At 45.6% G+C, this 27,941-nt stretch overlaps 1 protein-coding gene and 1 long non-coding RNA gene across 2 annotated transcripts; one reads left to right on the top strand and one right to left on the bottom strand.

The window, feature by feature from the left end:
• Positions 1 to 10: 10 nt before the first annotated feature.
• Positions 11 to 27,820, bottom strand: gjc1 (gap junction protein gamma 1). Its single transcript, XM_052048645.1, has 2 exons — positions 27,057 to 27,820; positions 11 to 2,701 (listed from the first exon to the last, which is right to left on the bottom strand). Exon 2 carries the CDS (start codon positions 2,645 to 2,647, stop codon positions 1,202 to 1,204), a length of 1,446 nt encoding a protein of 481 aa, XP_051904605.1. The 5' UTR covers positions 2,648 to 2,701; positions 27,057 to 27,820; the 3' UTR covers positions 11 to 1,201.
• LOC127589493 (uncharacterized) lies at positions 5,982 to 7,570 on the top strand. Its single transcript, XR_007959419.1, has 2 exons — positions 5,982 to 6,350; positions 6,891 to 7,570. It is a non-coding gene; the product is annotated as an uncharacterized LOC127589493 (long non-coding RNA).
• Positions 27,821 to 27,941: the final 121 nt, after the last annotated feature.

The following is a 27,941-nucleotide window of genomic DNA, read 5'->3' as shown; positions in this document are numbered from 1 at the left end:
GACCTCACTGGGTAATTTACCCCCCCCCCCCCTTCCAAAAAGGCAGGTAACGAGGACAAACTTTAGGGGAATGCGACACAAGAGTGACAATGTTTGACAATAACAGCCCAGACGAAACGCGTCAGCTGCATCATATCGTACACAATAAAAAGTTTGTCCAGCTCGCAGGATTTCTCAAAGGCTGGAGTTTTCAAACTTTTTGGCTCTGGGGAAGGGGGGGGGGGGACACATTTTTCCCCAGACCTGCTCATGATCCCATCACCAATTAAACAGAGGTCGGCGCTGGAATAAATTTGAACACTCTTGCTACTCATCTGTAGTCACTGAATGGATTAGGTCCTGAATACATTAAAGAAATACCCATATCCATATCCATCCATTTTCTAATCCGCTTTATCCTCATGACGTTTGCGGGTGTGCTGAAGCCTATCCCAGCTGTCTTCGTGCAGTAGGCGGGGCTCACCCTCAACTAGTTGCCAGTCAATCGCAGGGCACACATAGATGACCATTCGCACTCACATTCGCACCCCATCCACCCATCTCATGTTTTTGGAATGGAGGAGGAAACCGGAGTACCCGGGGAAAAACCGCAGGCACCGGGGAGAACATGCAAGCTTGACAGAGCAGAATCGAACCCTTGCGCTTCTGTGAGGCGGGCGTACTAACCGGTTGCTCAAGGTGCCACTCCCATCATTATTATTATCATTCGTGCCGCCTACTGGCATGAGGGTGTCATAACCCCCCCCCCCCCCCGCCACACACACACACACACACACACATTTTTTCAACACTAATACTCCACACGGCCTGATTTATTATAATTTTTTTAACCCTGGAGAACCCAAGAACCCTTTTCTTCTTTGGAAAATGATGACTTATAAATTAAATGACTGCTATATGTTCACCGAAAACCAAAATATGTTTTTTTTCCCAAATATTCAATGCCAAATTTGACCCTTTGGGATTTAAGGGTAGCATTTGAATAGCAGGATTTATAGGGGCCAAATTTGACCCTGTGGGTTCTCCGGGGTTGAATAGCGTCGCGGGCTTCATCAGGTGTTCTTGTTCTAATCGGCAAAGCGGGCCGACACCCCCTTCGAAGGGGCCCTTGGAAAAAATGTGTCCCCTGAAAGGAATTCCCGGAGCCAAAAGGTTTAGGAACACCCGCTTAAGGCACTGTCGGTTTTGACCGGAGTCTGATTTAAATCCATACCGAGGGCTTTCCCTCCCCTGATTTGCTGCTGCTGCTGTTGCTACTGCTGCCCCCGCCGCTGCCGCCGCCCCCCTTGCCGTGCTTGAGTCTGTGCTTGCGTTCTTTGTGAGGCTGAGTCTGGATAATGTTGCTCTGGGGTTTGTCGTCCTGGCTGTCGGCGAGGTGCTCCTCGGCGCGGTGCTGCTGGCTGTAAGCCTGAATGGCGGCTTCCAGCTGGTCGTGGGCCTGCTGAATCATGTCCTTGTTGATCGCCACGCGGGCCTCGCCTCCGGTGGGGAAGTTGTCTTCGTTGCTGCCGAATTGCTGCTGCTCCTCCTGGGCGATGTTGGCCCGGTTCTGCTTGCACGCCATCTTGGCGTTGCTCAGGTCGGTGTAGGGCATCTGCTCCGGTTTCACCACGATGTTGTAGCCGGGCGGCGCCGACGGGGTGTTCCAGGAGAACGGGTAGCCCACGTAGTCGGCCGGTCCGTCGCCGCCCGCGTCGCCTTCGGAGCCCGCCTCCGGTCCGGCGGCGCCGACCGAGCCCTCGCCGGCCACGTTGGTGCCCAGCAAGCCCAGCTGATACTCGTCATCCGGAGGCGGGCAGCGGCGGCGGCGTAGAATATCGCAGATGGAGCCGATGCCCAAGTGGAGCATCTCCCACACGTTGAGCGTCAGGCAGAGGACGGTGACGCCGTACATGATTCGCAGGAAGATGGTTTTCTCCGTGGGCCGCGACACGAAACAGTCCACGCTGTGGGGGCAGGGCTTCCCCGAACACACGAAGACGGGCGTCACGCGGAAGCCGTACAGCAGGTACTGACCCGCCAGGAAGCCCGCCTCCAGCACCGTGCGGGTCACCAGTTGCAGAACGTAGATCCGCATCAGCCCCTCGTCTCGGATGCGCGTGCGGCCGTCATGGCGGATCTTGGGTCGGGGGGTGGGTTGCAGCGGATCGCGAGGCCTTTTAGGAGGCTCCATCTCCGGGACCTCGTAGATCATGGGATCATCCTCGTGATCCTCCTCCGTTTCCTCGATGCCGCGGTGCTGTCGCGCCCCGAAGCAGATTTTCCTGGGCTTCCTGTGCGTGTAACCCCCTCCCCCGGCGGTTCTCACCGCCGCGGCCCCGGCTCCTCCCTTGGCTTCGTCCAGCCGCGCAATCTTATTGACCGCGTAGCCCATGTACATGAGGGACGGCATAGCCACCAGGATGATCTGGAAGACCCAGAAACGGACGTGCGAGAGGGGGGCGAAGGCATCGTAGCAGACGTTCTCGCAGCCCGGCTGCCCCGAGTTGCACACGAACTTGCTCTGCTCGTCGTAGTAGATCGACTCCCCCCCGACGGCCGTGAGGACGATACGGAAGACGATGAGCACGGTGAGCCACAGCTTCCCCACGAAGGTGGAGTGGTTGTGGATCTCCTCCAGCAGCCGCGTGAGGAAGCTCCAGCTCATGGTGTCGCTGGACAGTGGGGCAGACAGTGTCCCTCTCTCACCTGTTCACAGACTCTGGGGGGGGGCGGGAAGAAAAAAAAAAAGACGATAGCGTGAGGACCAATGAGGACACTCTCTGGAGCATTTCAGATTCTGTACTTTAACGTCTACTCATTCGAGTGTGCGACGACGTTTGCCGCACGTAAACAAACACGCAGCTCTGACCAATAAAGTGACCGCTAATGCTAGCGCTAACCTAACGCGAAAGGCTTGTCAGGACCGCTCGATGCCACAGAAGCCGAGGTTATACAATAGCGGCTGAAAAGACGCCGCGATGGGGTTGACTCAAACGCATTTCTCAGTAGCAATTTGAATCATTTCATTTCGGTTGAGACGCAGGTGTCAAATTCCAAGACCGAGGGCCAGATTAGATTTGGCAGATTATTTTCTTTGGCCCGATAGAGTAAAATCAAGTCTATTTTTATTGCTGCTACATTGATTTCGTTTCATATTAGCAGAATCCACAAATGGCCAATTTTATTCACTTTTAACTCATTCACTCCCAATGACGTTTTGGAACGTCTTTTCAGACTTGGTCTAGAATTGGCTGGTACTCATTAGCTTCAACAGAAATTTATTTACCAGACCTGTTCTCAGGAAGCAGAAACTGTTGTATCCTTAACCATTTTCTTGCCACAATTATCCCGAACTTCTGATTCCAAATTCAGTTTTTTTTGACAATATGTGCATCTTCAATTGCATTTAAGTAACAACACGATGAGCTGGATTTTTCATTTCTAAAGATTTTTACGTTGCCCCATAGTAGCTTTAAATATGCCCAGTGCTGAAAATAAGTTTGACTCTGCCTGGTTTAAGAGGTTTTTAGAGGTGAAGTCATAATTCCATCATTATCCCCCCCCCCCAACCCCCAGCGCAAAACCTTTATGGGATCTGTTGCTTCTTGCAGCATAAACAGGATGCACCGAAAAGCTCTGTGTCACGTTGAGGCTGCTGTCAAGTCGCCTCTTAAAGGAATTAAACCAGGGGTGTCCAAACTTTTTGCCAAGGGGGCCAGATTTTATGTGGTAAAATGTCGGGGGGCCGACCTTGGCTGACATTCTTTACATTGAACAACAATATTGTTCAACAAATTTTAGTAAGCCAGTCTGTTTCACATTTCCATTTTTATTTTAATTTCAACAATCTTAAGAATTTCTTTTGGTTCATTTGAAACAGGAATTTGAAATATGACATATCAGTCAATATAAACACGGAGTGATGTCTTGTTAACTCGTGAGTGATGCCCTCTAGTGTCTAAATGCTATTACTCATTTAGTGAATGCTATTACTCATTTAGCCACTAGAGGGAAGCAGTACTCTATGAAACATTACTCACCAGTCGACAAGACCTCAGTCAATGCAACACGTGTTCCATTGCGCCCAACCTGCGGGCCAGACGGCACTGATTTTATGACAGGGGGCCGAGGGCCGGATGAAATTCGACCGCGGGCCAGATTTGGCCCGCGGGCCGGACTTTGGACATGCCTGAATTAAACACTGCTGGAAAGAGGATATCGCTATTAAAAAAAAAAAAAACACCATCGTGCAGCGGCAAGAAGGGAGAGAGGAAATAATCCAAGTCGCGAATTTCCTACCCCCAAACACACACGTGCACACTCAGACTTTCTAGCTTTTTTTTGAAGAAGAAGAAGAAATAAATCCTTTTCGCGAGCTCTCAGAGTTGTATTAGTTTGAGAGGTAAATGTCATTGTGCGAGGCGATGTCTCCAAAGTGCGGGACGTGTTGACGATGCGGATTACTTCAAAGCTTCGGGGTTCTCCGATCCGAAGCAGCCGCATCAGCAGGTGTCAGATACAAAGCATCAAACCTGCATCGAAACGGCGACGGCAACCTTCGGGATGCCTTTGGAGGAGCAAAATATGACAGCGCCGCAGGAGTTTTCTTTTCCCCTGAGAGGACACAGTTTATTGCCAGCGGCAGTGCCAAGGAAAATCCCATCCTAAATAGCGGCGGGGATTTAAAAAAAAAAAAAGGGGCTGCCGGGGTCCGCTTTCTTAGCCAGCAGGTTGAGAGCTTAGCGAAGCATTCAAGTAGGAAATACACCAGTCGGTGCTCTCAGAGGTTCAACCTCAAAGCATCAAAACCAAACAGGGCTGATGACTGCGAGGAACTAATGACACTGCAAATTTGAAAGAAGAAGCAATTAAAACAGGAAATAATTCACCTGAGTCTAGTTTTTGCTCAAGATTATTAAATATCAAAACCTCTTCAATCCTGCTTTTTACGCCTACAGGTACGGCTGTATGCTCATTTTATCATGTACAGCTTTGGGCATGATTGTGAGCAACAAATAATATTTCTTGGGTGAATGATTTCTTTATTGCAGATTTGACTTCCTGAGGTTGTGGTCTGGAATGTAACCCGCATGACAGAATCATGAGTGGATCACGAAGATTGTTTAACACTAGTTATTTTTCATAGAGGAAGAAGAATATATCCTCATAAGTAGTGTTAGATGTCTGTCTACATGTGTTGCTCCACCATTTGTGTTCAATTATCCATTGCTTAAAGGCTTCTTAATACACAAGGCTCTTTTGTTTGATGTTTAGTTTGACATTAAACTTCAACTGTGAGTGGCAACAAACAGATTGAAGCCTCTTTTTTTTGGGCTAAATTTCTCATCATGACACATCCGTTTTGTGAAATTTGCCGCTTTTCTGGAGTGCGGCACGATCCAAAGCCCGCTGTCTTAACGTCCTCGCTTCCATTCAGAGGTGGTGAGGGAATGTATTTCAAGAATGCTTGCGACGGTAGCGTGTGCATCCATCACCGTGACCGTATAAGGACACGGCCGGGATGCCGCTGGAAGGAAGATGTCAGGAATCGTTTACGTGTGCGCTCCCTCGGCTCGCACTGCCAGGACACGCTACAAGTTGCGAATTGTGAGACACACACACACACACATGGAGAATCCATACTGGTCCGTCATCGTCTTTCCATAACGCCTTATGAATTGTCTTTTATACTGCAGGCCGCAAAAGGTTAAACGGCTCTTTTGATGTGCCGCATCCCGCGCGCACACAGTGACTGTTAGGACCGGCATCGAATGGCAGGCAATTGGCGCTTTGATGTGTTTAAAATGGCCGCGTTTTCAAATTATGCAAATCTTTCCTATCCGCTGTCACATTCGAAACAGTGACAGGCACAGCGCGTGATTTATTTCCAACCTAATTTGTGTCATTCCAACACATTCCCCTACAAGGTCACTATTTTCTTCTCAGGAATAGAATTATTTATATATGTATTTAAAAATGTATGCCTCGTTAAAAAACGCTGCCTTAGACATCAACTAGTGTCCTGGGTCATTGCACCTCCTGACCAAAGGAGGCGCTGCGACCATTTATGCTCGCCTGCTGTTCTGAACCCTTCATACAACCTGGCACTTTGCTTTCACATCCTATTTGCGTTTGTGTGAGCTAGTGGGGACAGTCGGCGGCTAAAGAAGCTGACTCAGCGTGTCAAGTTAGAGGCGGTGTGAGTCAGCAAGGCAAAAGTAAGAACAACAAACGCAACACAACAGCTACCGCGGTCCTCTCACAGTAATGTGAACATGTCGCGGGCTTCGGAATGCACAAACAGGTTGTCGCTGGGTCAGCGTGGCGTAGCGGAGGTGATCCTAGACTGAGTCAGCGTGACGACACAGGTGGGTAACGAGGAGAGCGCGCCACTGGCGAGTTTATTTCGCTCAGGATGAAACCCAAACATGACAGATTTGTCCCTGACTTAGTGTAGCGGTGGCCAGTCAAGGAAGAGGCCATAGTGGCACATAAGTTTGCAGACCGCTTGCGTATTAAAAAAAAACAAAAAAAAAACAGGGTTGTTGCTGCTAAACTATTTGTGTAGTTAAATATTTCAAATGCCTGCCAGGCTGTATTACATGCAGAAATATGTACATATGTATGCGCGCTCACGTCATGAATAGACGGGCAGCTGAGGGGCAGTGCGGGTAATAAACGCGGTGCAAATGCTTGTTAAAAAAAAAAACTAACGAGACCATGCCAGGCTAACGGCTTCATTAGCCCCCGCTTGAACTTGACTCGGGCATGCGGAGCGTATTTGACAAAATGATGTTTAATAAGCTATGAGGAACAACAATTTGTTCACGTTCAAATGCGTTCGTTCATGTTCGCTTTCCGTTCGTTTGTTCCTTCGGCGCGTGCCCGCTGGCCGGACACTTCATTAGGTACACCTGCACAATCAAAAACGGACACAGCTAAGAATGGAATGAATATGTAGATTATTGGTTTGCATCGATTGTGCCACTCTGAGAGCTGTCTGTATTTTTTTGGGCTGGGGGGGGGGCGAGGTGTGACAATATGTGACTATTTCACACAAACTACTCCCTGACTCAATATTAATCGAATTATTATCATCGCACTGCGGGTGCTCTGCTGTCACCGTGGCAACGCTTTGAAGGATTTCTGTTTCGGTAGATGATGCGGTCTAACCACTTCTTGAAGTGAAAAATTTTAAATGGTCAAAATTTAAATATGTTTTGGTAGAACTGAAGAAATACATATAGTGATAAACAATTCCATTTCAATTCTGGTTCAATGAAATGTCAACTTTAAACAACTTTTATTACGTGTAGAAAAGCAAAAATCACCAATGCACTTTCTCAGCCAAACTTCAAAGACGGACTGTAAAAAAATTAAAATAAATCAAGTTGACCCGCTCTAAGAAAAAGTATCCCGAGAGCACTCCTATGACGATAAACATCTCAGCTCTTAATACTATTTATCCCCCCCCCCGTTTCAAGTGAGTGCAAACATGTGCAAAGACTTCAAATAATCAGCGTCGATCGTGATTACGCATTCGTGAAGCCTCATCAGCTGGATGTACAAAAAAGGGGATTGAAATGATTTTTTAAAAAAACGCAAACAAACATCAACTTCGAAAGAAATTAGCTGACCCGACGCTGGGAACTTGTGCACCGAAAAACATGTTTGTCCTTTTCTAAGAGATACGGATGGCGCACGTGCGCCTAGTAGGAAAGTCAAAGTTGCCTCATTAACGCAGTCCGAAGGCAAAAAGTGCCTCCATATGTTGCGAGGGGGGACGGGGTGGGGTGGGGGGCCAGCATCTGTGCCTTGGACTCCACGAAACACGACACGAAAAGCCCTCCGTGAGCCGCAAGAAGAAGCAAAACGCGATAATACTCACTTGTTCCCTCCTTCCTCCACCTCCTCCTCCTCCACGTGCCCCCGCCATCGTTCAGCCGTCACCTCAAAGCAAACGATCCGTCCGCTTGTGGCGCTCCCGCCCGAGTGCAAGCTTGTGCGGTGCCACGAAAGGCGGCGGCATGAGAAGGAGGGAAGAGCGTTTTTGTGGCACTCAACAATGGACGCTCGCTTACCCCCCCCCCCCCCCCCCTCCATCATTATTATCATTCCCGCAAAGTGGGTCATGGCTCGGGGTAGCGGAGGCGGGATGGGCCAGGGTAAGGGTTCTGGGTGGGGTGGAGGGGGAGGGGAGTTTTGCCTTGGCCAAGGGTCAAAGGGAGGCCAAATCTTATTGTTTGAAATGACATCCAAGTCATCAGCCAAGTAACTAAACTACTTAAAAAAAAACAAGTAGTCAGTCAAGTAACCAAGTTACTTTTTCATGGTTACTATGGCAACACCGTCTATTATCGATCACCGACGTCCATGAACGTAAGCACATTTTCGTCAACGGAAAGGCCGTGGATGCCAAAGGTAGATGCCCATTGGCCCCGCCCCCTGCATGATGGCACACCCCCAAAATTTTTTTGATGGGTACCACGATGCATGTCAACCAGAAAATATTTTTTCATTGAAACATTTGTGGCATTTTTTTTAATGGGTGGGAAAAAAATCAGCACTCTATAAAATCGAACTTCATTAAAAGAGAGTAACGATCGATTTTGTGTCTCAAATTATTGCTCTCAAGTCAAAGCGAAAAATCAACCAAATAATCTCGTAAAAGCGAAAAATCAACCAAATAATCTTGTATCTTGGAAAACTTGTATCTCAAAGTACCGCTGTGCCGTACTGCTTGTTATATTTGACGTCGCTTTGCGTTGACCCGCATGGCCGCTGAGTCATGTCAGGACGTCAGTTGGAAAAGTCTCCAGAAAGGCCCCTTCTTGACTTCAATGCTTTATGTCAAGCGTCCAGTCCAGTGAGTGCTAACCCATAATCCTCCTCTTCACTTTCAAACGCCACCAACTGCAAACCCCCTCCGCTCATCCTCCACTGCTAATTATGCAGAGCCGGCAACAATAAAGTGATGTTCGTTTGATTTGGTCTAAATCCACTCACTAGTGCCGGTGGCTCAAATTAGGGCCGCGCGCTATCTCTGGCCGGCTACTTATTTCCGCCGTTCACACATTCCGGCCCGGGCAATCCTCTTTAACTTCATCTGGTGTCAATCAAAGTCCACAGGCGGCAGCACATGTTGGAGTAATTTGCAGGAAGGGGGGGGGGACTTCCATCCATGTGAAGTTGCTGAAGATGATTTGCTTCTCAGATTTGACTCTCGTGTGCTAATTATCTGCCGATTATCTGATGGCTTTGCATCCTTTTGATGTGACTCCGGCTCAAGTCTGCTTTCGCGGCCTGCTGTGATGATGGCTTCGTTTGAGGCAAGTCATGAAAGACTTCCTAATCGAATTTCAAATGTTTCAATGTTGCAATCTCAGTTTACAATGTAGAATCTATTTTTTTTTTTGGTCACTGTTCTGGCAGAGCTCACCGCCATTAACCCAGTGGGTTTTTTTGTGTTATTTTACAAAATATATAAATAAGATGGGCGGCCCGGTAGTCCAGTGGTTAGCACGTCAGCTTCACAGTGCAGAGGTACCGGGTTCGATTCCAGCTCCGGCCTCCCTGTGTGGAGTTTGCATGTTCTCCCCGGGCTTGCGTGGGTTTTCTCCGGGTGCTCCGGTTTCCTCCCGCATTCCAAAAACATGTGTGGCAGGCTGATTGAACACTCTAAATCAGGGGTCTCCAACGTGGTGCCCGCGAGCACCAGGTAGCCCGTGAGGACCACACCAGTAGCCCGCCAGTGCTAGGATTGCGATTTGCTCGTAGAAATTTTGATTTAAAAATGCAAACATGGGCAGCATTATAGATTCTATAGCCACCTATTTAGCTATCTAACTAGCTAGCTACAGTATACATCTAGCTAGCTAACGTTCTAATATTATTAAATGTAATTTGTACAAATGTTATTTTAGACGTGTATCAATTTAGTAGCCCTTCACACAATCAGGACACATGAAGTAGCTCTCACTCTCAAAAAGTTTGGTGACCCCTGCTCTAAATTGTCCCTAGGTGTGAGTGTGAGCGTGAATGGTTGTTCGTTTCTGTGTGCCCTGCGATTGGCCGGCAACCGATTCAAGGTGTCCCCCGCCTACTGCCCGAAGACAGCTGGGATAGGCTCCAGCACCCCCCGCGACCCTAGTGAGGATCAAGCGGCTCGGAAGATGAATGAATGAATGAATGAATGAATGAATGAATGAATGATGTCCCACACTTGGGAAATTTACAGCCTCCAGCAGCAAGAATGTCTCCATTTCCATTTTGACTTTGCGACCACTATTGCAGCTCAAATCCAATTTTTCACTCTGACTCGTCAAATCTCAAAGTTCACCGGAAGTTTTGCCCGCCGAGGAAATTGTCGAGCGTCGCCAGGCTGCAGCCAAACAGCTCTTTTATTTCGACTTTATTTCTATATTTTCCAAAGAGTTGTATCGATATTATGTTTAATATTACAGTTACTGTCCCTAAAATGCGAGAGAGCGAGAGAATCAGAATGAGATGTGCCCCTGATGTGTCTTGCACAAGGTGCACGCGTGTCCGCACGTGCATGAGTACCTTTGCCTTTGGTGACAGCTTTGGAGGGCAGAAGGAGTGTGTGTGTGTGTGTGTTTTTAATTCATGCATGTCTTCCGCTAGCCCGTTAGCATGCTAATAATAAACCGTCAAATCACACGGATTCTCCGTTCACCTTCATGACGAGACACGGGCGGCGGCACGGACGAGGATTAGCGACGATTTAATTCATCGAGGATTAAATCATCTCAAATATGCATAATTAGCACCTGCCTCCCAATCGCTGTTGTATGCGGTGAAATGGCATATTGGGGTGGGGGGGTGGGGGGGTGGGGGTGGGGGATTAAAGTGGGATTAGAGCGTGCATGTTTGTGAATTTGCATCCCTTTTTCGGGGCGGCTGTGCATTTTTTTTTTTTTACGACGCACCACATGTTTATTAGCCAAGTTGTTTTATGGTGCTGTGTTTATGGAAGCCTTAATTGCTGTAAACAGCAAACAATGGAAATGGGATTGCCCGTTAAAAAAATAAATAAATAAAAGTTGAGGGAGTTTATTTGTGCTGCACTCTTGGAGATAACTCACTTTTTTGTCAGGGGCGGGGGGGGGGGGGGTGTGTGTGCAAAAAAATAAAACGGCATTCTAAGAAGGAGAACGTTTGTCGAGGAGTACGCCGTATCTCAATGAACACATGGTGAAAAACAAAACGACAAAAAGTCCGTCTGAAACTCCGTCTATGGCCTCGTTTGAATTTTTAATCAAACCTAATGTCATCCGCGCATCGCTTTTAAGGCACTGCATTTACTTTTGTAATTGGCATAATCGTGGATTATTAGCCGGCCTGCCGGATGTGCGTGTTTGGGCATTTGTCATGCTAATGCAGACTTTAAAGTATTCCTGCGGAACACGACAAAAAAAAAAAGATTCCAATCAAAATCTGGTGATTTAGAAAAAAAAAATCAATGGGAGCTTGGCATCCTGCGTTAAACTGACCAGCTCCTTCCTCTGGAATCCCTACCGTGTGTCAGCGAGAGACTTGACTAACCCACTTATGCAGCTACATTTGCATCCCGGGAATTGAAGCGAAAGATTTAAATGGCATCAGTCTTGCTATTAAAGCAAAGCAAACAGGGAGGGGCGTGTGTGTATGCGCGTGTGTGTGTGTGTGTGTGTGTGTGTGTGTGCGTGGATGTAGCAGCTGCAGCTCTCCGCCTCGATCCACACTGTAGGGGCCATTCTGCTGTCTAAAAGAGCGATGATGAGAGATGACTTTGGGGATTGTTACACAGGCACCCCCCCCCCCTCCTGTCGACAATAGGTACTCCGCCATTAAGGTTCTGCCCGTGTATGTTTTAAGGCCAGGTCATGTTTGCAGAGTGATGCGGCGGACCGGAGGGGCGAGGAGAGGGAGCGTTGTCAGCCTCCAGTTTTAGCATTAGCATTAGCATAAAACCGGGATTCCCAAGCGAAGGGGTACGTGTGGAGGAGTGGGGTGTGCGTGTCGGGTACCCAAAATGCACTTTGTTCACTGCCGCTCAGCCTGTCTTCTCTTTTTGCGATAGGCTTTACGAAACTTCATACCTGTCAACTCATACGGTTTAGCCATACGGATTTTGTGGTGAATCTTACGTATATGGCTGTATCGCACAAATCATACGGATTCTGAAAATTTCCGTTTTTTTTTTTTCACCAACTCCAAATGATTTGGAGTTGGTGAAAAAAAAGTAACGCAGGAATACAACACTGTAATGCCACTAAGTAGAATGATGATTAGACATTAACCAGACATTGTATTATGGAGATCTACAATAAATATTATTGAAAATTTTGTGGGGTTTTTTTCTGCTGTTATTTTGACATATAAATGCTTTGGTATGTTATAAGGATTTTTTTGGTAGTTTATACAGGTTGGCGCGCCGAAAAGTTGACAGGTATGAAACTTTTGGAAAAGCTTGTTTTTTAAAAAAGACGACGTCACTCAACAGGCTGGACCCTGCCTTCTAACGCGACACGCATTCATAGTCACAGAAACGACAGCGTAGAGCGTGAGGATACCAACCCCAAGCGGACAAAAATCATATCTGCACCTCACATGCATATTTTGTATAGGTGGTATAATAATAATAATAATACATTTTATTTATAAGCGCCTTTCAAGACACCCACGGCCACTTTACAATCAGGAACAAATATGCGTAAATTTTCAAAATCCATTAAAATAAATGAATTCAGGCTGCTGTATTTTAATTTAATTTTATTTATTATTACTTTTTTTTGAATGAGGTCATGCCCCAGAGGTGAGAGGACGCACCGCCGTTTTCAGGATGTTAAAGGGAGTGTGTGCCTGGCCGAAAAACTTGGTCTGGCGTAGAAACATAAACACACACACGCACGCACGCACACACAATCACGTGTCTAATGAGACGAGCGAGCGCATCCACGGCCGGTTGGAGGCCGCTGTGTTCACACGAGGCTCTCATTCATGCTTGCTCGTATCTCCCTCCCCTCCAGCCACCCCACACGATTCCCCTCGTCCTGGGGGTGAGGTGCTCCTCACTATGCCCACCGCGCCCCCCCAACCAATCCACTCACGCTGCCGCGAACTGCTGGCTTTCCCCCAACTCCCCAACGCTTCCTCCTCATCCATCAAGGACGCTTTTACACCTCGTATGCACTTCCTGTCACCGAGGCTGAATTACGTTTGGTGTCAGCCGGCATTGGAGGTCACGTATGCTCACACCCACCAACCATAACTCCTGATTTTTTTCGATACTGATATACATATTGTCTATGAAGCCAATGTGTTAAGAAGCTTCCAGTTTTTTTTTTCTACTCGCCGCTTATCAGCGAAGACTTCAGAAGGACTTTTCTCGTTGGCCTTGTTTGGCTTTGAGGGTGTTTCTGTGCTTTTCTTTTCATTACAAGGGGGTGAAATGAATTTAACTTGAAATACTTGATGAATATTAATGTGGACGGGAGCCACGCTGAAAATCTGTTACCCTTCTGCCCAGTGCTGGACTTTGCAATTTAAGTAGCAGGTGCTGTTGAAAAACAACCGTTGAGAGTAAAAATCTACAATATTCTGACAAATGAAGGTCAGGGGCTTCTTTTCTGCCGGAGGATGCATACTCGTGCTAATAAAAGAAGGACTAAATCACAAACCAATCAGTTTTACGGTTAGAAATGGTCAACTATGAGCCGACTTGAAATAATGACCCAAAGTGTCTCTCTTCGAGGGCCTATTTAATCTTAATTCTATCATCGCTAACAAATTTGAGTAATTTGGCTCCCAAGGCCAACTTGCCTTCAGACTGGCCCGCGACAAAAGCAAACCTGCGACACATTTAATCAAACTTCTTAATAGAATATAAATCCCAGCAATGTCCCCTGAGGGTTTAAATACAACAGCATTAATGAGCGACTGATTAACAGCCGCCTCATTAGCGCCGACTTCGTATTAGCACCTGACAATTCACTTTCGCCATACAGCAACGTCCAGGGCCGCCCCGAGCTAGCGTGAAATTGGCACTTAGCGCAACGCGAATGTCTGGACGTCTATCGCGGCCGTGGCGATGAGTCAATCAATTAGACGCACGCGTGGCTTCCTGCGGAGATTAATTAGGATTGCGTAATGAAATGTGGCTTGTGCCCTGCGGTTAGGCGGCGCGCTATTTACGGTAGGCATCTTGGAGGAGCGACCGCTCCAGATGTCAGATCATTCGTCCTTTGCCGCCAGGAGGACGTCAAGGAAAAGACGACGAGCTGACGTCATTTGGATATTTTACCAAAAAGAGTGAAACCGTTTTTGGAACGCATTCGTGCTCACTCTGCTCTATGCGCTTTAGCCACCTAGGAGAGTATAAAACAGAAATATGAATATAGTGTACTGCAGGCTCAGCTCCTCTACCCGGTTCTCGGTACGGCAGTAATCGTAGTCACTCTTTACAGAGGATAAAGAATACATGCACGTGAATACTGTGATATTGTTTGCCTTTCACCCCCAAAAATAAAAAAAAACGGCAAAAGCAGGACATTGCAAGTGACTGATCTTGCTCACAGCGGCACTGCATTTGTGTGTGTGTGTGTGTGTGGGGGGGGGGTTGCCTTTCAAAAAGAAGGTGTGACAAATTTAACACGGTGCTACTTTGACTTCCGCGTTTAACTTGGGACCTGTGACCAAGCTTGTGATTCAATTTACTCATCGTTCAAATAACCCCCCGAACCACATTAAAATCAGTAAAAACGCTATTAATCTATTTTTTTTTTCATTCAAGCTGTTTTGATTATATCCAACTTATATTGTTGATATTGTTACTCAAAAGCTTTCGAGTTACCAAAAAAAAAAAAAAAATGTTCTCTCAACTTGAATGTTTTGATCCCTTTTTGAGTGAATATGTTCCAGATCTTCATGGTCTCTCCCACCGAAGGTCTGCGCACAGCTGCGGGTCCCACTGAGACCATGTCTGCGTCGGTGTGAATTACTAACGGCATCGTTGAGTGGGAGTGGGCGGGGCAACAGCGGGCAGGCAGCAACACCCTGGTGGGCGTCGCCATTTATGTTCACTGAATTATTCACTTCCTCTGGGAGCCGCAGATGATCAAGAATTCATGTGGATGACAAAAAGAACCTTAATATGACATGTAGCTGCTGTGTGGGTGAATGTTTCTGCCAACATTCCCGATTGTCTGAACAGCTTTTTTTTGCTTGACTGCACTGTCAACCCGAATGTTCAAATTAATTAAAAGATTTGAATACACATTACGCTTTATTTTATTTATTTTTTTTACAAAATGTAGTCTTGATTTAAATATTTCAAGTTGGTGGAACTTGTTACGTTTTATGAGTGGTTTGTACTATTAATAATTTTTGATTGAATATAATTTTTGCAGCTATGCATTTCCCAAAACATAAATGAACTTTAATGTCATAAAATTGAAGTTATTTAATGATAATGTATGGTTTAAAAAAAAAGTTAGTGTTACAAAAAAAACCTGGACTTTGAGTGGATCGACCTCGGCCACTTCCCAAAGTGTTTCTTTCTTCAATCAGAGGTAATGGACATGAAAATGCAACTCTCACACTCATTCCACTGCTTGTTGGCAATGTAGTACCAGAGGGAGATAAGATATGGGCGGTATTGATAGAGCTGAAAGAGGTGGTAGAGTTAGAACTGTGCCCATCATTTACTGATGAAACCTTCGATCAGTGGTCCCCAACCGCCGGTCCGTGGACCGGTACCCGTCCGCGAGGCATTTTGTACAATAAGAACTTACATTAATTCAGTTGTATTTATTTTGGAATACGACAGATATTTTATTTTGAAAAACGACCCGATTCTCCGTTACATCCTTCTGTGTCACTCTTGACGTACGTCAAACCGCTCTTCTCCTTCACATGACTGGTTACGGCTAAAAACAAAACGCTGGAGCTTGCTAAATGAGTAAAATAAACTGCTGGAGATCGCAAGTGACGGCTGCCTTAAAAGTACGTTCGAGACACCAATTCTGCCGGTGTTCTAGATTCAAGTTATGACTGAATACTCTCAGATCGCCACAATAGCACTGTTGCGATTTCCGACATGCTACCTGTGTGAGGAAGAAATTGTTTTTGAAATTTTGAAATTATGTTTTGTAAGTCACGTAGAACAATTGAGTGAGAACTGAAAGCTTTAGAGTAACTATCAAAAAATATAAGTTGGACATCATCGAAACATTGAAGTTCAGAGAACTACAATTTTTGAATTCACCAACTCAAAAAAAATTTACTCAATTTATTGCCTCACTTTTTTTTTTTTAGTTCTAATTCAGGTTTACAGTGCTTTTTCATTTTGGAGAAAACATTAAAAAAAAATACTTTGTTTGAAAAAAAAAATCTGCCTTTGAATGTGTTCCATTTTAAATTCCAAATGTATGAATATGTAGATATTACTGTTTCTTTTGAATGAACAAAAATGGTTGCTTTGAATTAATTTGGATTATTATTTTAAGTGTATCTGAAAAAATCCAGACAAGCAGTCTGTAAAATCGTGTAGGTAATAAGAGAAAATGGGCACATTTCTTTCAGCATAGGTGGGGGAAATTACCGATATGTTGAATGAATCAGTTGATTATATAAAATCCACATTTTTTTAAGTGTTTAATATTATTTTGGATGGCAGAGAAAAATAATGGAATTGTGAACATATTTAAAATACATTTTACAGTGGTCATTTTTAAAATGAAATGATTTTTCCATTTTGAATATTTTGCTATAATACCAACGAATCACTTTTGTCCATCTTGTCGTCAATGTGCTGCGCAATGTTAGCGGCGGAAGCTTGGATTTCATTTCAATAAATAAATAGCAGTCATTCAAAGATGTAACTAGTGCATAAAAAGCAGGGTCAGTCTCTTTTGTGCTCCAAATACAAAAAGCAAACATATCTTTTCCTTCTAAAAGCCGTCGTTCACCGCCCCGAGCCACGAAGCCGCCCGGCAGGATCTCACGTATCAAATACCCGCTTCCTTTGCTCCAAATTGTAAACACAACAAGTGTGCCCGCTCGGCCCTGACCTTCTTTCTGCACTCACAAAAGCCACGGGGACATGGCGGGTTTACGGCCGGGCGGCCTTGGTAGAGGGGCAGCGAGGCTAATACGTTTGTCCTCAGACGCTTTTCATTCACCGGTCATCAGCGCTCTCACCTCGCTCACTCGAGTGGATAAAGAGAAGGACTCGGGTCAAGGTTTATTTTCATGGGTGCTGTTACTTTTAAACACGCTTACTGGTTATGCCTCCGTCTGAAAAAAGGCTCCAAGAACACCGTGAACCTTATTTGGCGTCAATCAAAGAAACCTTCAATGGTGGCAGGGTGTGCGCTCTTGTTTAACGTGATTTTGAAAGCGATGGGTTCATACTGAACATAGCCGCTCCGGTTTTAAGAGGACGGACACACTCATGCGGTTACATTTTTATTTCCCCTCTCAAAACAATTTTAAAGGGGCAGTCAAGTCACTTCAAAAAAAAAAAGTACAATAATTTGGTCTATGAACCCCCGCCAGTCGAATTGCAATTTGATTCATGTTGAATTTGTGGAATATGACTTAAGCAGTAAAATCCACTCTGTTTTTATCGACGTCAAGGGGTGGCCATTTTGCCACTCGCTGTCGACTGAAAATGACATCACAGGGCTTAGCTTGTGAACGTCACATGACCAAACCTGGAAAACAGGTGAGCTGTGACGGTCATTCCTCCCCCCCACCCCACTTAACTCGACTCATTCTTCCCAATGAAAAGGCATCCGGTGCTGCCTCAGTTATTAGCATTAGCCGCCAACTGATTGCTTTTGCCACTTGGCACGTCAGTTTTTTTAAAGGGTGGCCTCTGCCGTCTTCCGCGTGAGTTATTTCACAGAACCCCGCATCACCATTGACCGCTTTCTTTTTTGGACGTGAAAGAGATCAAAAGGCAAGCAGCCAGCGAGCGGGAAAAAAAACGGCGAAGCAAAGTCGGCGCCAACATTAACAATTGATTCCACGTCACCGCCAAACTCAGCAGATGGCGGGCGAATGAAAACGGAAGCGAGCGATTGAATTTGAGAATTCTGAAGAAGACGAGTGCCGAAAGGAGGACCACCAGGGCTTCCAAGATGTCACAGCCTACGGTTGCTGTGCAACATTAATCATTCTGCTCAGCTGACATTTTTTTTTTGGGGGGGGTGCGAAACAAAAAATGTTTTTTTTTCAAATTCAGGGGCGTCATCCAAGTAGCCCAACACGAACCCATCGTCGGGTACGTCCGCATTCATGTGCTGCAGTACACTGACAAAGAGTTGTAACGCACCACACCATGGATGCTATTTAGCATCAACATTAATTTAGCAGACTGAGAAGCTTAGCGATATGGTTGTTTTAAATACATTAAGTGTTGTTACTTTTGTTTTATGTTTAGTTTGACACAAATCTTCAACCGTGGTTAAAACTGGGCCCAGCAACGCACTTGGTGCTGCTAGCTATTGCTAGCAAAGATGCTACCCCGAAAAAGAATCTTGTCAGATGAAACATTTCGATGTTTTTTCAAATGGATGAATCAAGAATTAAACCATAATGATGGATTAAAATCAAAGAAAACTTCACTAATCCATTTTTATGAGACATTTGTTGAGGGTGGGGGGTGGGGGGGGCTCAGCCTATTGCTTACGTTTTCCTTAATGGGAAATCTGCCCTTGCTAAAACATAATCCAAACAGCACAACAAGTGTGACTAAGATCGTCACGGAGGTTCTTAAGAACACATTTTTTTATTTTTTAGCATCCAAATAAAGGTCATGTACAAAGAAACAAGCCGCTTTAAACTCCGGATAAATCTATTCCAGCCTGGGGGGAGGAAATCCTGAAAGAGTGTTTACAGCAAACGCCTTGTGAAATGCGTTCTTGAGACACCGCAGCCTGAATACGTTTGTAGCCTGTTATCTCAGGGTTCCACTAAGACCGCACGAAACATCTTCACAGGAAAGGAATGCCAGCAAAAGGAATTAAAAATAATAATAAAATATATACATTTTAAAAAGTCCAAATAGCCAACTAAAATACTGTTTCAATCGAGAAGATGATTAAGCAATAAAGTACAAATAAAACAACTGAAACATGACAAGTGGGCTTGTTTTCATGACACGAACCCTTTCAGGGACAGCGGCTACTCCAGTGGCCAGCTTATCAGGTTTTCAAGTTTCAGGTTATCGTTATTTGTGCAGGAAAGGGTTAAAATCATAGCACATCAAAGGTTCACAACTGCAAAGACGCCGGCATTAATTTGGTGAATTATATTCGATGTTGCAGTGCGCTTCGGTCGCTTGGGCGGAAATTCGAAAAGATCGACCTTTAAGAACCTAGAGGTGACAAAAAGTGAAACGGAGAGTGCAAGTGGTGCTCTCCATGGTGAGCAGAGAGCGAAAATAGGGGTGGGCTCTTGCCACCGAGTGTTTTTTTTTTTTAAGAGATAAACACGGACCGATGGATTTATCTGCATGAATGAAGAGAGGTCCAAACAGGTTGCCAAAAAGTCCATTTGGTTAGGTTGAGCCTGGAAGTAGAAAAGCGCATCATTTCATCACGCATGCACCAGCAGGCCCCGGCACAACAATATGCAGAAAGAAGCTATTTCAAGTGAGGCCTTAAGCACGCATATGTCAAGTTCATCCTTTGCTCCTTTCTGCTCATTTTTTTTCCCAGCTTTGTATTGTTTCGCGCATAAAGTCTCATATTATTATTATTTTCAGCCCGCCGGCTGGCACGAGAGCATCTGCGCGCGCCACCAAGCCGGCAGCCCTTTTGTCCAAGCCGTCGCACTGGGGAGGGCCTCGGCTCGCATCGTCTTGACGCCTCATGGCCAGGGAAATGCGCTCATGTATGAACGTTACTTTGTTTAGCCGTGACTGCGGGACAATAAACAGAGGCGAAGGAGAGGAAGAGGAGGAGGAGGAAGGTTGTCCTGGGTGACGAGGCGCATGCCGATGATGTAATAGGCCGGAGACAAATGAAGCAACCGGATACTTGTCCAAGCGGCGCTTCGGTTTTTGCAATTTACTAACTAAACAGTCTGTCCTTATCCAAGCAGATTCTTTGACAGTTTCATTTTGAATCGTTAGTCAGCGAAGGAATTTCAATTTCAGTGTCATGATATTTGTACAGTGGTATCTCGAGATGAGGGATTCATAAATCGCCTTTCCTGATTGAAATGAATGGAAACGCCCTTAATCCGTTCCCGTCTCCCCGCAAAAAACGTAAGTAGCACTCTTGAAAATTAACTTTACAAGAGAGAAAAATCGGCAAAAAATAGTTTGTGGGGACAGGTCATATTTGAATGTTTTGGTGGTAATGTGTAAAAAAAAAAACAAATAAAAAAAGAAAAATACAAAAGCAAAAATTGGCCTCCCAAATACATTTGCAGATTTTTTAAAAAAGTGCTAATATCGCCTGATTAAATTAAATTAATCGGTCAGACACAAAATAAAATACTTATTGCTGTGAAAGCAGTTGTATTTTTTTAGAAAAATTAAAAACTAATTGTCGGGGAAAAATGTCATGATATTACAGAAAGGCCTTTTTTGCCATTTTTTTAAAAGAACAAATAAATTGCGATAATACAAGAAAGACGTTATTACATTACAGAAAAAAATATACAAAAACAACATTACAGAAAAAAAAATATACAAAAACAAAAGACGAGTTCACAAAGAAATTTGTTTGCATGCACTTGCCCTTCTCTCAATCCCCGGGGGCACTTTTGCATACGAAGACGCATAAACATCCGAGGACGTCTGGGTAAGCACATGCTGTTTATGGAACAGAGGGACAAAAATAACCTGAGCATACACTTGCGTGCGTGTTTTATGCGTGTTTCCTTGCTATTTTTATGGGTGCAACCCCCCTTGTAGACGCTCCATTGAGTAGAATTAGCGAGACATGCGAAGAGCTGCCGGCATTTACAGTGACGCCGCACGTGCGTCGCGGATCCGGCCAATTAGGAAGCGAGGATGCCGTCAACAGTCAAGTGTTTACTTTGGGCTGACTGATGGCGTGTGACCCAGAAATAGAGGTCGTGACCTTTCGGATTGAGGAGAAGCAGAGGGGGCCGTTGGAATAGCGGTGGGGGGTCTGACATGGAGCTGATGAAATGGGAGTAATGTGTGCATTCGCTAGCAGTGACTCACCGCTGCGCGAGCCGCAAAAACAGCCAAATTTTGTTCTCTCTCCACATGGAAAGTCCGCATTCCGTGCGTTTGTGCACTCGGTTGTGCGACTGCTTCGGTGTGACTGTGTGCACCCACGTGTGCGCACCCCCCCCCCCAACCTCCCACTCTCACCCGTAACCCCCGCGCGAGGCGACACGGCGGCAAGGCAGTGACAAGGTGTCGGCCCCGCGGCCTTTGAACTCGACTGCTCGGCTCCGCCGGGAAGCTGACGGTGAGCGAGGGGGATGGCAGGATAACTCCCGCCCATCCACCACATGCGGACCAATCAGGCGGAAGCGCTTGTCGTCTGATGCGTGCTGCTATGTGGCTGTTTGAAATACACAAAGTGTCATCTGCTTTATTTTATGTTTAGTTTGACGGTAAAATTCAGCTGCGTCAAAGCAAACAATTTTCATGATATTAATGTAAATTAAATTCAGACACCAATGGCAGAATAACAGAAAAGAACTGAAAATGACTGAAAAGTTTCAATTTGAATTTGCAAGTATTCCCACGACGGCCCAAGTATTCGCAACACGGCCAACGCATCCTCGTACCGACGTGTCGTTTCTCTTTTGTAATGTAAAAACGTTTCTACTGAGTCAATGCGCTAACAATTGGACCTCCCGAGCGATTAAAACTGCTATAAATTGTATTATGAGGACATTAAAACGGGCGTAAAAATGTTACGAGTGTCTTTAACGAGTGTTATAGCATCCCCCCCCCTCATTTCCCTTTGATACTAACTTTTGTTTATCTTTTAAGCAAAAAAAATTAAAATTAAAATCTCCACCTGCACTCTTAGAGAAACATCCATTAGATCTGCACCCTTGCTATACAAGAGACGCTGAACTCAAAATTTGATTATATTTCGATGAATTGCCCAGCCCAAAGACCCAAGTTACTGTGGCAAAAAAATAATAAATCGAGCTCGTCAAATCATTACTTGGGTTAAGCAAGTCAGAAATCAAGTCTTCTAATCTTGCGCAGTCACAACATATATTCCCCCACGTTAACTGCTGTCTACTGACTGCGGCTTAGGAGCAAATGAAGTTCATTGTTGTCCATGCTTGACCCTGAATGAAAGACCTCACTCACGCTCATCTGTCACGTTGTTGTCGTTCCCCCCCCCCGCCCCTCGCTTTTCAGACCCCCAAGGGGAAGTGGCGTAAGACCTGTCACCCCGCATCACGGCGATGGCCCGAGCCAGTATGTAAATGTGTCAGCGCGCGCCAACTCACGAGTTGGACATATCGCTTTGAATATGCGTGCTTGACAATGACTGGAGCGTAAAAACGGGCTTCACTGCATCCGGCACGGGCGTGTGCGCGTGCTGCGTATGTACGTCTGAGTCCATCCCGCTACGTTACAGTGACATTCCCAGTGGGAAGGTGCCTGCCGCGCAACTGCTTTCATTTGCTACGATGCCCATTTTGGCCTCGATGAGCCAAGCCTAGGTGACACGCCGCCTCATCGGCACGCGCTCAGCATTTTAGCGTTAGCGTGAAACGGGCTACGCCGGTGAAAGTTAGTTCAATCGAGATGTACGCGGTCTAGGTGTGCTACACATGCACACAAATTAATTTTCTTAAATTCTGTTTTAGACACATTGTGTCTGTGCTCCGCTCCAATTATCTGATCAAGATTTTTGGGTCAGAAATATTGAATCTTGATTTTAAATGTAATATTCCGGACCCAACCTGTTTCAGACCCTCTGAACAGGACAAATCCATTCTCTACAAATGCCAGACGGAAGACCAATTGTCTTTTTTGGGCCACCGGTTCGAATTCAACCTGATACTTGCTTATGGCTATATCTACCACACAGGACCCAACTGCTGCCCATGCTGTGCCTGTTTAAAAATCACCATCTGAAGTCAAGTCAAGCTTTATTGTCAAATATGCAATATGTAAGGTACATATATACACACACACACACACACACACACACACACACACACATGCACACACACACACACACACACACGCACACACACACACACACACAAACACTCATACACAGTATATATCTCATATGGTGATATTTAAACAGGCGCAGCATGGGCAGCAGTTGGGTCCTATGTTTGGTACAGTACTGTACTGTATATCTTTTCCCTCTGCGGTCATCCTTCGTCCTAGACGATGTAACGTTCTAACAGAGCACTTAGTCATGATCAACTTTAGAAAACAGAACTGCCACCTGCTTTGAATTGATGTCAGGACAGCCGCCAATAGCTTTCCTTTCACAACAGCGTTAGGCTACTAATTGAGGCCTTTTTATCCCCTTGACGAAACTTCCGTGCCAGATCGTTTGTTTATCCCAGAAATAGTCCGCCCCAACCCAACACAACTCTTTTTTTTTAAACAGATTTTGTACTTTTTTGAAGTAAGAATCTTTATTTTTTTACTCTTTGTAAAAACGGGCTCATGACATTTTGTTGACCTGAATTGAAGGCACAACGCAACAAAAAAGCCAAGCCGGAAGCCAGAACAACACCGCGTGATTCCGAACGTTATCTTCAGGCCCCGAAAGCGGATGCCCGTCTACAGCATGACCTCTTCGCGGCTTCTGAGGTGGTTAACTGGCCAAAAGCGTCGAGCGCCATCCCCTCTGCTGCCACTCTAACGTGCTGCGGAGCAACTGGCAAACCCGAAAAGGCAGAGCGACGCGCAGTCAGAGGGAATCCAGACTCATTGGCAGGAATCTAAACGGCGTTTCCCCTCAGCAAGTCGCACTCTGAGGATTAACGCTGGCTGCGTGCACACGCCTGCCAAAGCAGATATAAACATCATACCTTGATATTGCACATTACTCGCCGCCCTGTTTGCATATATACTAGAAACACGTAAAAAAAGAAAACGGTGCAGCGGGAGCACTCTGGGCTCGTCGCCAATGGCTCCTTTAGAGAGGGTAGCATCATTAAATGTTGACTTTTTATGCAAACTTTGTCTTTATTTTACCCTCTATTTTAGTCGAGGCCTAGCTGAAGTTAGCTTAGAAGGTTTCAAAATCAAAGTAGCACGCGCAAGTATTCGGTATGAATATTTTGTGTTAAAAATGAAAGAAAATACAAGAAAATAAATATTTCAAAAGGTAAAACACATGCATCTCACTAAATTTGAATTAGTATGATCAATTTGACTCTTTCGGCAACTAGAAGGCGGACCACATATTTTGTTTGAGTTGGTGTACAAAACAGCAAAAGCATTTCAGCGCTGTCTAGTTTTTATTGTCATGGCACCGCTGTAATCCTGCTTTATTTTTATTTTTTTTATAAACTCCCTTCATCTGGATTTTGTTGATCTTTCTTGGTTGTGTTTTGGACAAAAAAAACCTGCAAAACTTGGATATACATCATTGGTACATGAAGTAGATCATTATCATCTTCAGGAACACCTGCCATTCACAGAAAAAGCGCTGAGATTGGTGCGTCATTGACCCTCCACTGACTGCACGTGACACATTCCCGACTGCAAAGAAACAGGAAGTGCATTCAAAGCGCCCAACGATAGCGAAGAGACGTCGTCGAAGCGTGTCATTGACTTTAAAAAGCCTCCCCGCGGGGTGTTGCACAAAGCAGCTACCATCACCGCAAAAGCCTGATTAATTGCATGTGATTATCTTTTTTTAAAAAAATCAATTACAGCATTAATGTGATCTTTTCAAAATAATGCGGGAATATTTTTTTAAGGCACAAATTAAAAAAAGCTGAAAGAAACATGAATGAAAACGCCCTCCTCCCACACCCCTCCTTTTGCTCCATGTGAGATTTATTCGCCATGCGTTGTGCGCTTCAAAAGGTTACGAATGGCGCATCGGTTAATTGCGCACCCCCCCGCCCCACCCCAGAGCGTCATTCAGGCTTTTAACTATCAAGAAAAATCAAGACTCGTATGGATTCTCACAAATGGTGGAAAGTTATTAAGACTCTCGTAAAACATCAACTCATGCTGGATAGTGATTTTTTTTTTCCATGTACCATATTTCCTATAAATCCCTCGACACAAATCGATGCCCTGCTCCAATTAAATGTTGCTCGGGTTTGAATTCGTCCCAAACGCACAATCACGCAAACTCCACTCACAAGGCTGCGACCGAGGAGAAATGTTGAACACTTTGCCTTCAGCCGCGGTGCTGCCACACACAATCTTGCCCTCATCGCTCTTCAGTGCAGGTGTCCAATGCCCAACCCCCACTTCCCCCTTCCCTTACTTCCTCCCCCCCCCCAATTGCCAGTGCAAGGAGGAGATACAACAAAGGTCATCGGGCCACCGCGATGGAGCACTTTGCCGGAATGGCAATGTGCCGGAAGAGCGATGCAGATGAGCAGAGGGATGCTCCACAGCCTAATATTGAGCGGTGACATCTTATGTATGCACCTCATGCCATATGATGAATGAAAATATGTTGCTAATGCATGCACTCATCATGGGTGGAAATATGTATGCGCTCAATACAGTGAAACTCCTCTACAACGAAATCATGTTTGCAGGAAGAATTTTTTCACAACAGGGGTTTTTTCACTGTAGCAAATTTGATCTCAGGTGTAGACACACACACACACACACAGATACTAGAGGGTATTTTCGCCCATGTAGGTTTTGTTGTAGAGGAGTTTCACTGTACTGTGCAATTTGCGCTCTGCGCTGAGGAAGAACACATCACATTCACCCAGTTTGGATGCGAGCGGCGTAACGGTCCCGCTTTCTGGTCACCAGGCCAGAGCCATCCCATTTTTTGACAAATATAAATAGATCATGCTCATTTTGCGCAGCCGTGGGGAGGAAAGTCATCATATTTGATGCTCACGGATCATCATTCAAAATCATCCGCCGTGGCGTCGCGCTGAAGGCTGCCAGGTTACAGGTCGCTTTGCCGGTTAACTGCCCTGAATGATGGTGGGATGAAGAAAGCAGCGGCGGGGAGGGGGGGGGGTGGTTGGCTTCATAAAAGGGATGAGATGGAGAATACGCACGGCGGGAATCGAGCCTTGGGTCAGTAACGTGAGAGCCAAGATGAAAAAAAGATCATGTATGATGAAATAATTATTTTTCTTGCCAATAAGAGATTGATATTACTTTAAAAGAATGTTTGATATTGTGCTTCTTGTTCTCAGCGCCGGTTGCGTCACACAAGTCCTAATCCGAATCATATTTCAACCTGTAAATATTTCAGCTTTTATTTCTTTCAAGTTGCTGCGCTCCCCCTTTGATGAAAGCGCTCACACTTTTCAAACCACGGATGTAAATAATTAATGTAATTCCTCGCAAACAAAATTCACATTAGTTTTTCATATTTATCCAAACAACACCAAAATCGTTTCCCCTCTTTTTTTCAGGCTTCTGTGCAGTACTCTTGATACTTTTCAAACCACCAGGAGTTTCTCATCCTTCTACACAAAGGCTGATAAATTTTAATGCATCCAAATATGTTTATATTATTGATCAAACAAAATATGAGAAAAAGGACAAGTTTGCTCCATTCACTGCAAAATATGCAACGTTCAGGTGCATCGTTTCCCATTTAGAGGTGAAAAAAATGACATCTGGCTGAACAACTGCCTGGCGTTGCGCGTGCACGGGCTCCAATTAAGACGCGCGTGCACAGCAGAAGTCGTCGCAGGCATCCATTCATGTGTGCAAATGTCACATAAAACGATTCGGCGTAGAAATGATTCAGAATTTGAAATAAATATCGCTCGTATGCATGCAAGCGTTTGTGTGCGCGCCACGGCGGTAAAAGGCGCGTGCACGAGAACACCGACACGCAAAAATGTGACCATGTATCTATAAATTAGCCTCATGCTGATTTTTCTGGTAAAATGATGAGCAAGTTGTTGCTTACCGCTGTGCGAGTCTGTGAAGATCCTTTAGGATTCAAGAAGAAGCCCAGGAAGAAGGAGGACGAGGTTTTTGGGGACTTGGCTCGGTCCAAACTTGAAGATCTGCCGGACTTTCTCTGCTAGTTTTTTTTTTATTCTTCTCCTTTCATTTTATCCCTTTTTCTTCTTTTTCTTTTTTTTTCTCTCACAGCCCTTCTCTTCTTTTGTCCATGTCAGCCTTCCTTCACACAATGTGGTCGCTCACTATGTGGTCTGTCGCGTAAAAGCGGTGCCACGATCCCCGCGGGCCCGTTCCGTCACAACGGTGCCGGATGATGATGGTGATGATGTTCGGGTCATATTGACGCTCTGAACGGAACCACCTCGTTTATTTCTATATTTATTTATGTATTCATTTTGCTCCGGAGGTGGACCGACCTTTCGCGGCGATTACAGCCGATATCGGCGCTCACGAGTCGGTCATATGCTTCGATCATGCTCGCTCACATGCATGCCTCCGCATTGTCTTGCCTGCTCCACATCGTCCGCGGACCACCGATTCGCCGATCTGTTGATGACCGGAGAGCAGCGCTCGTTTCCCGCGGAAGGTCTGGGCTGGGGAGGCGGGGTGGCGGTCCTCCGTTAGTATTTTTCTGGAGTTTCCTCCCCGTGGAAGTGTTGCAGCCGAACCCCTGGTAGGCTCTTGAATGACAGTTGAGGAGGGTCGGGTGGTGGTTGGGGGGGCGGGGGGTCTCGGATGCACGCGCGCGGCTGGTGAGAACGAGGATCGCGCGTGCGCATCTGTAACCGAGGCGCGCTCCCGACGGGTGAGCATCTGTTTAATAAAGGAACAGAGACCAGAAAATTTTGAGATGATTCTTTCAACAATTATGAGAGATAGATAGATG

Source organism: Hippocampus zosterae, chromosome 17, assembly GCF_025434085.1.
Source record: "Hippocampus zosterae strain Florida chromosome 17, ASM2543408v3, whole genome shotgun sequence".
NCBI classification, from domain to species: Eukaryota; Metazoa; Chordata; class Actinopteri; order Syngnathiformes; family Syngnathidae; genus Hippocampus; species Hippocampus zosterae.
The sequence above is the reverse complement of the archived record's forward strand: the minus strand, read 5'-3'. Positions and strand labels throughout refer to the sequence as shown.

What these genes read in the sequence shown, in the direction of transcription:
- gjc1 (XM_052048645.1), bottom strand. Translation starts at nt 2,647, where the DNA reads ATGAGCTGGAGCTTCCTCACGCGGCTGCTGGAGGAGATCCACAACCAC.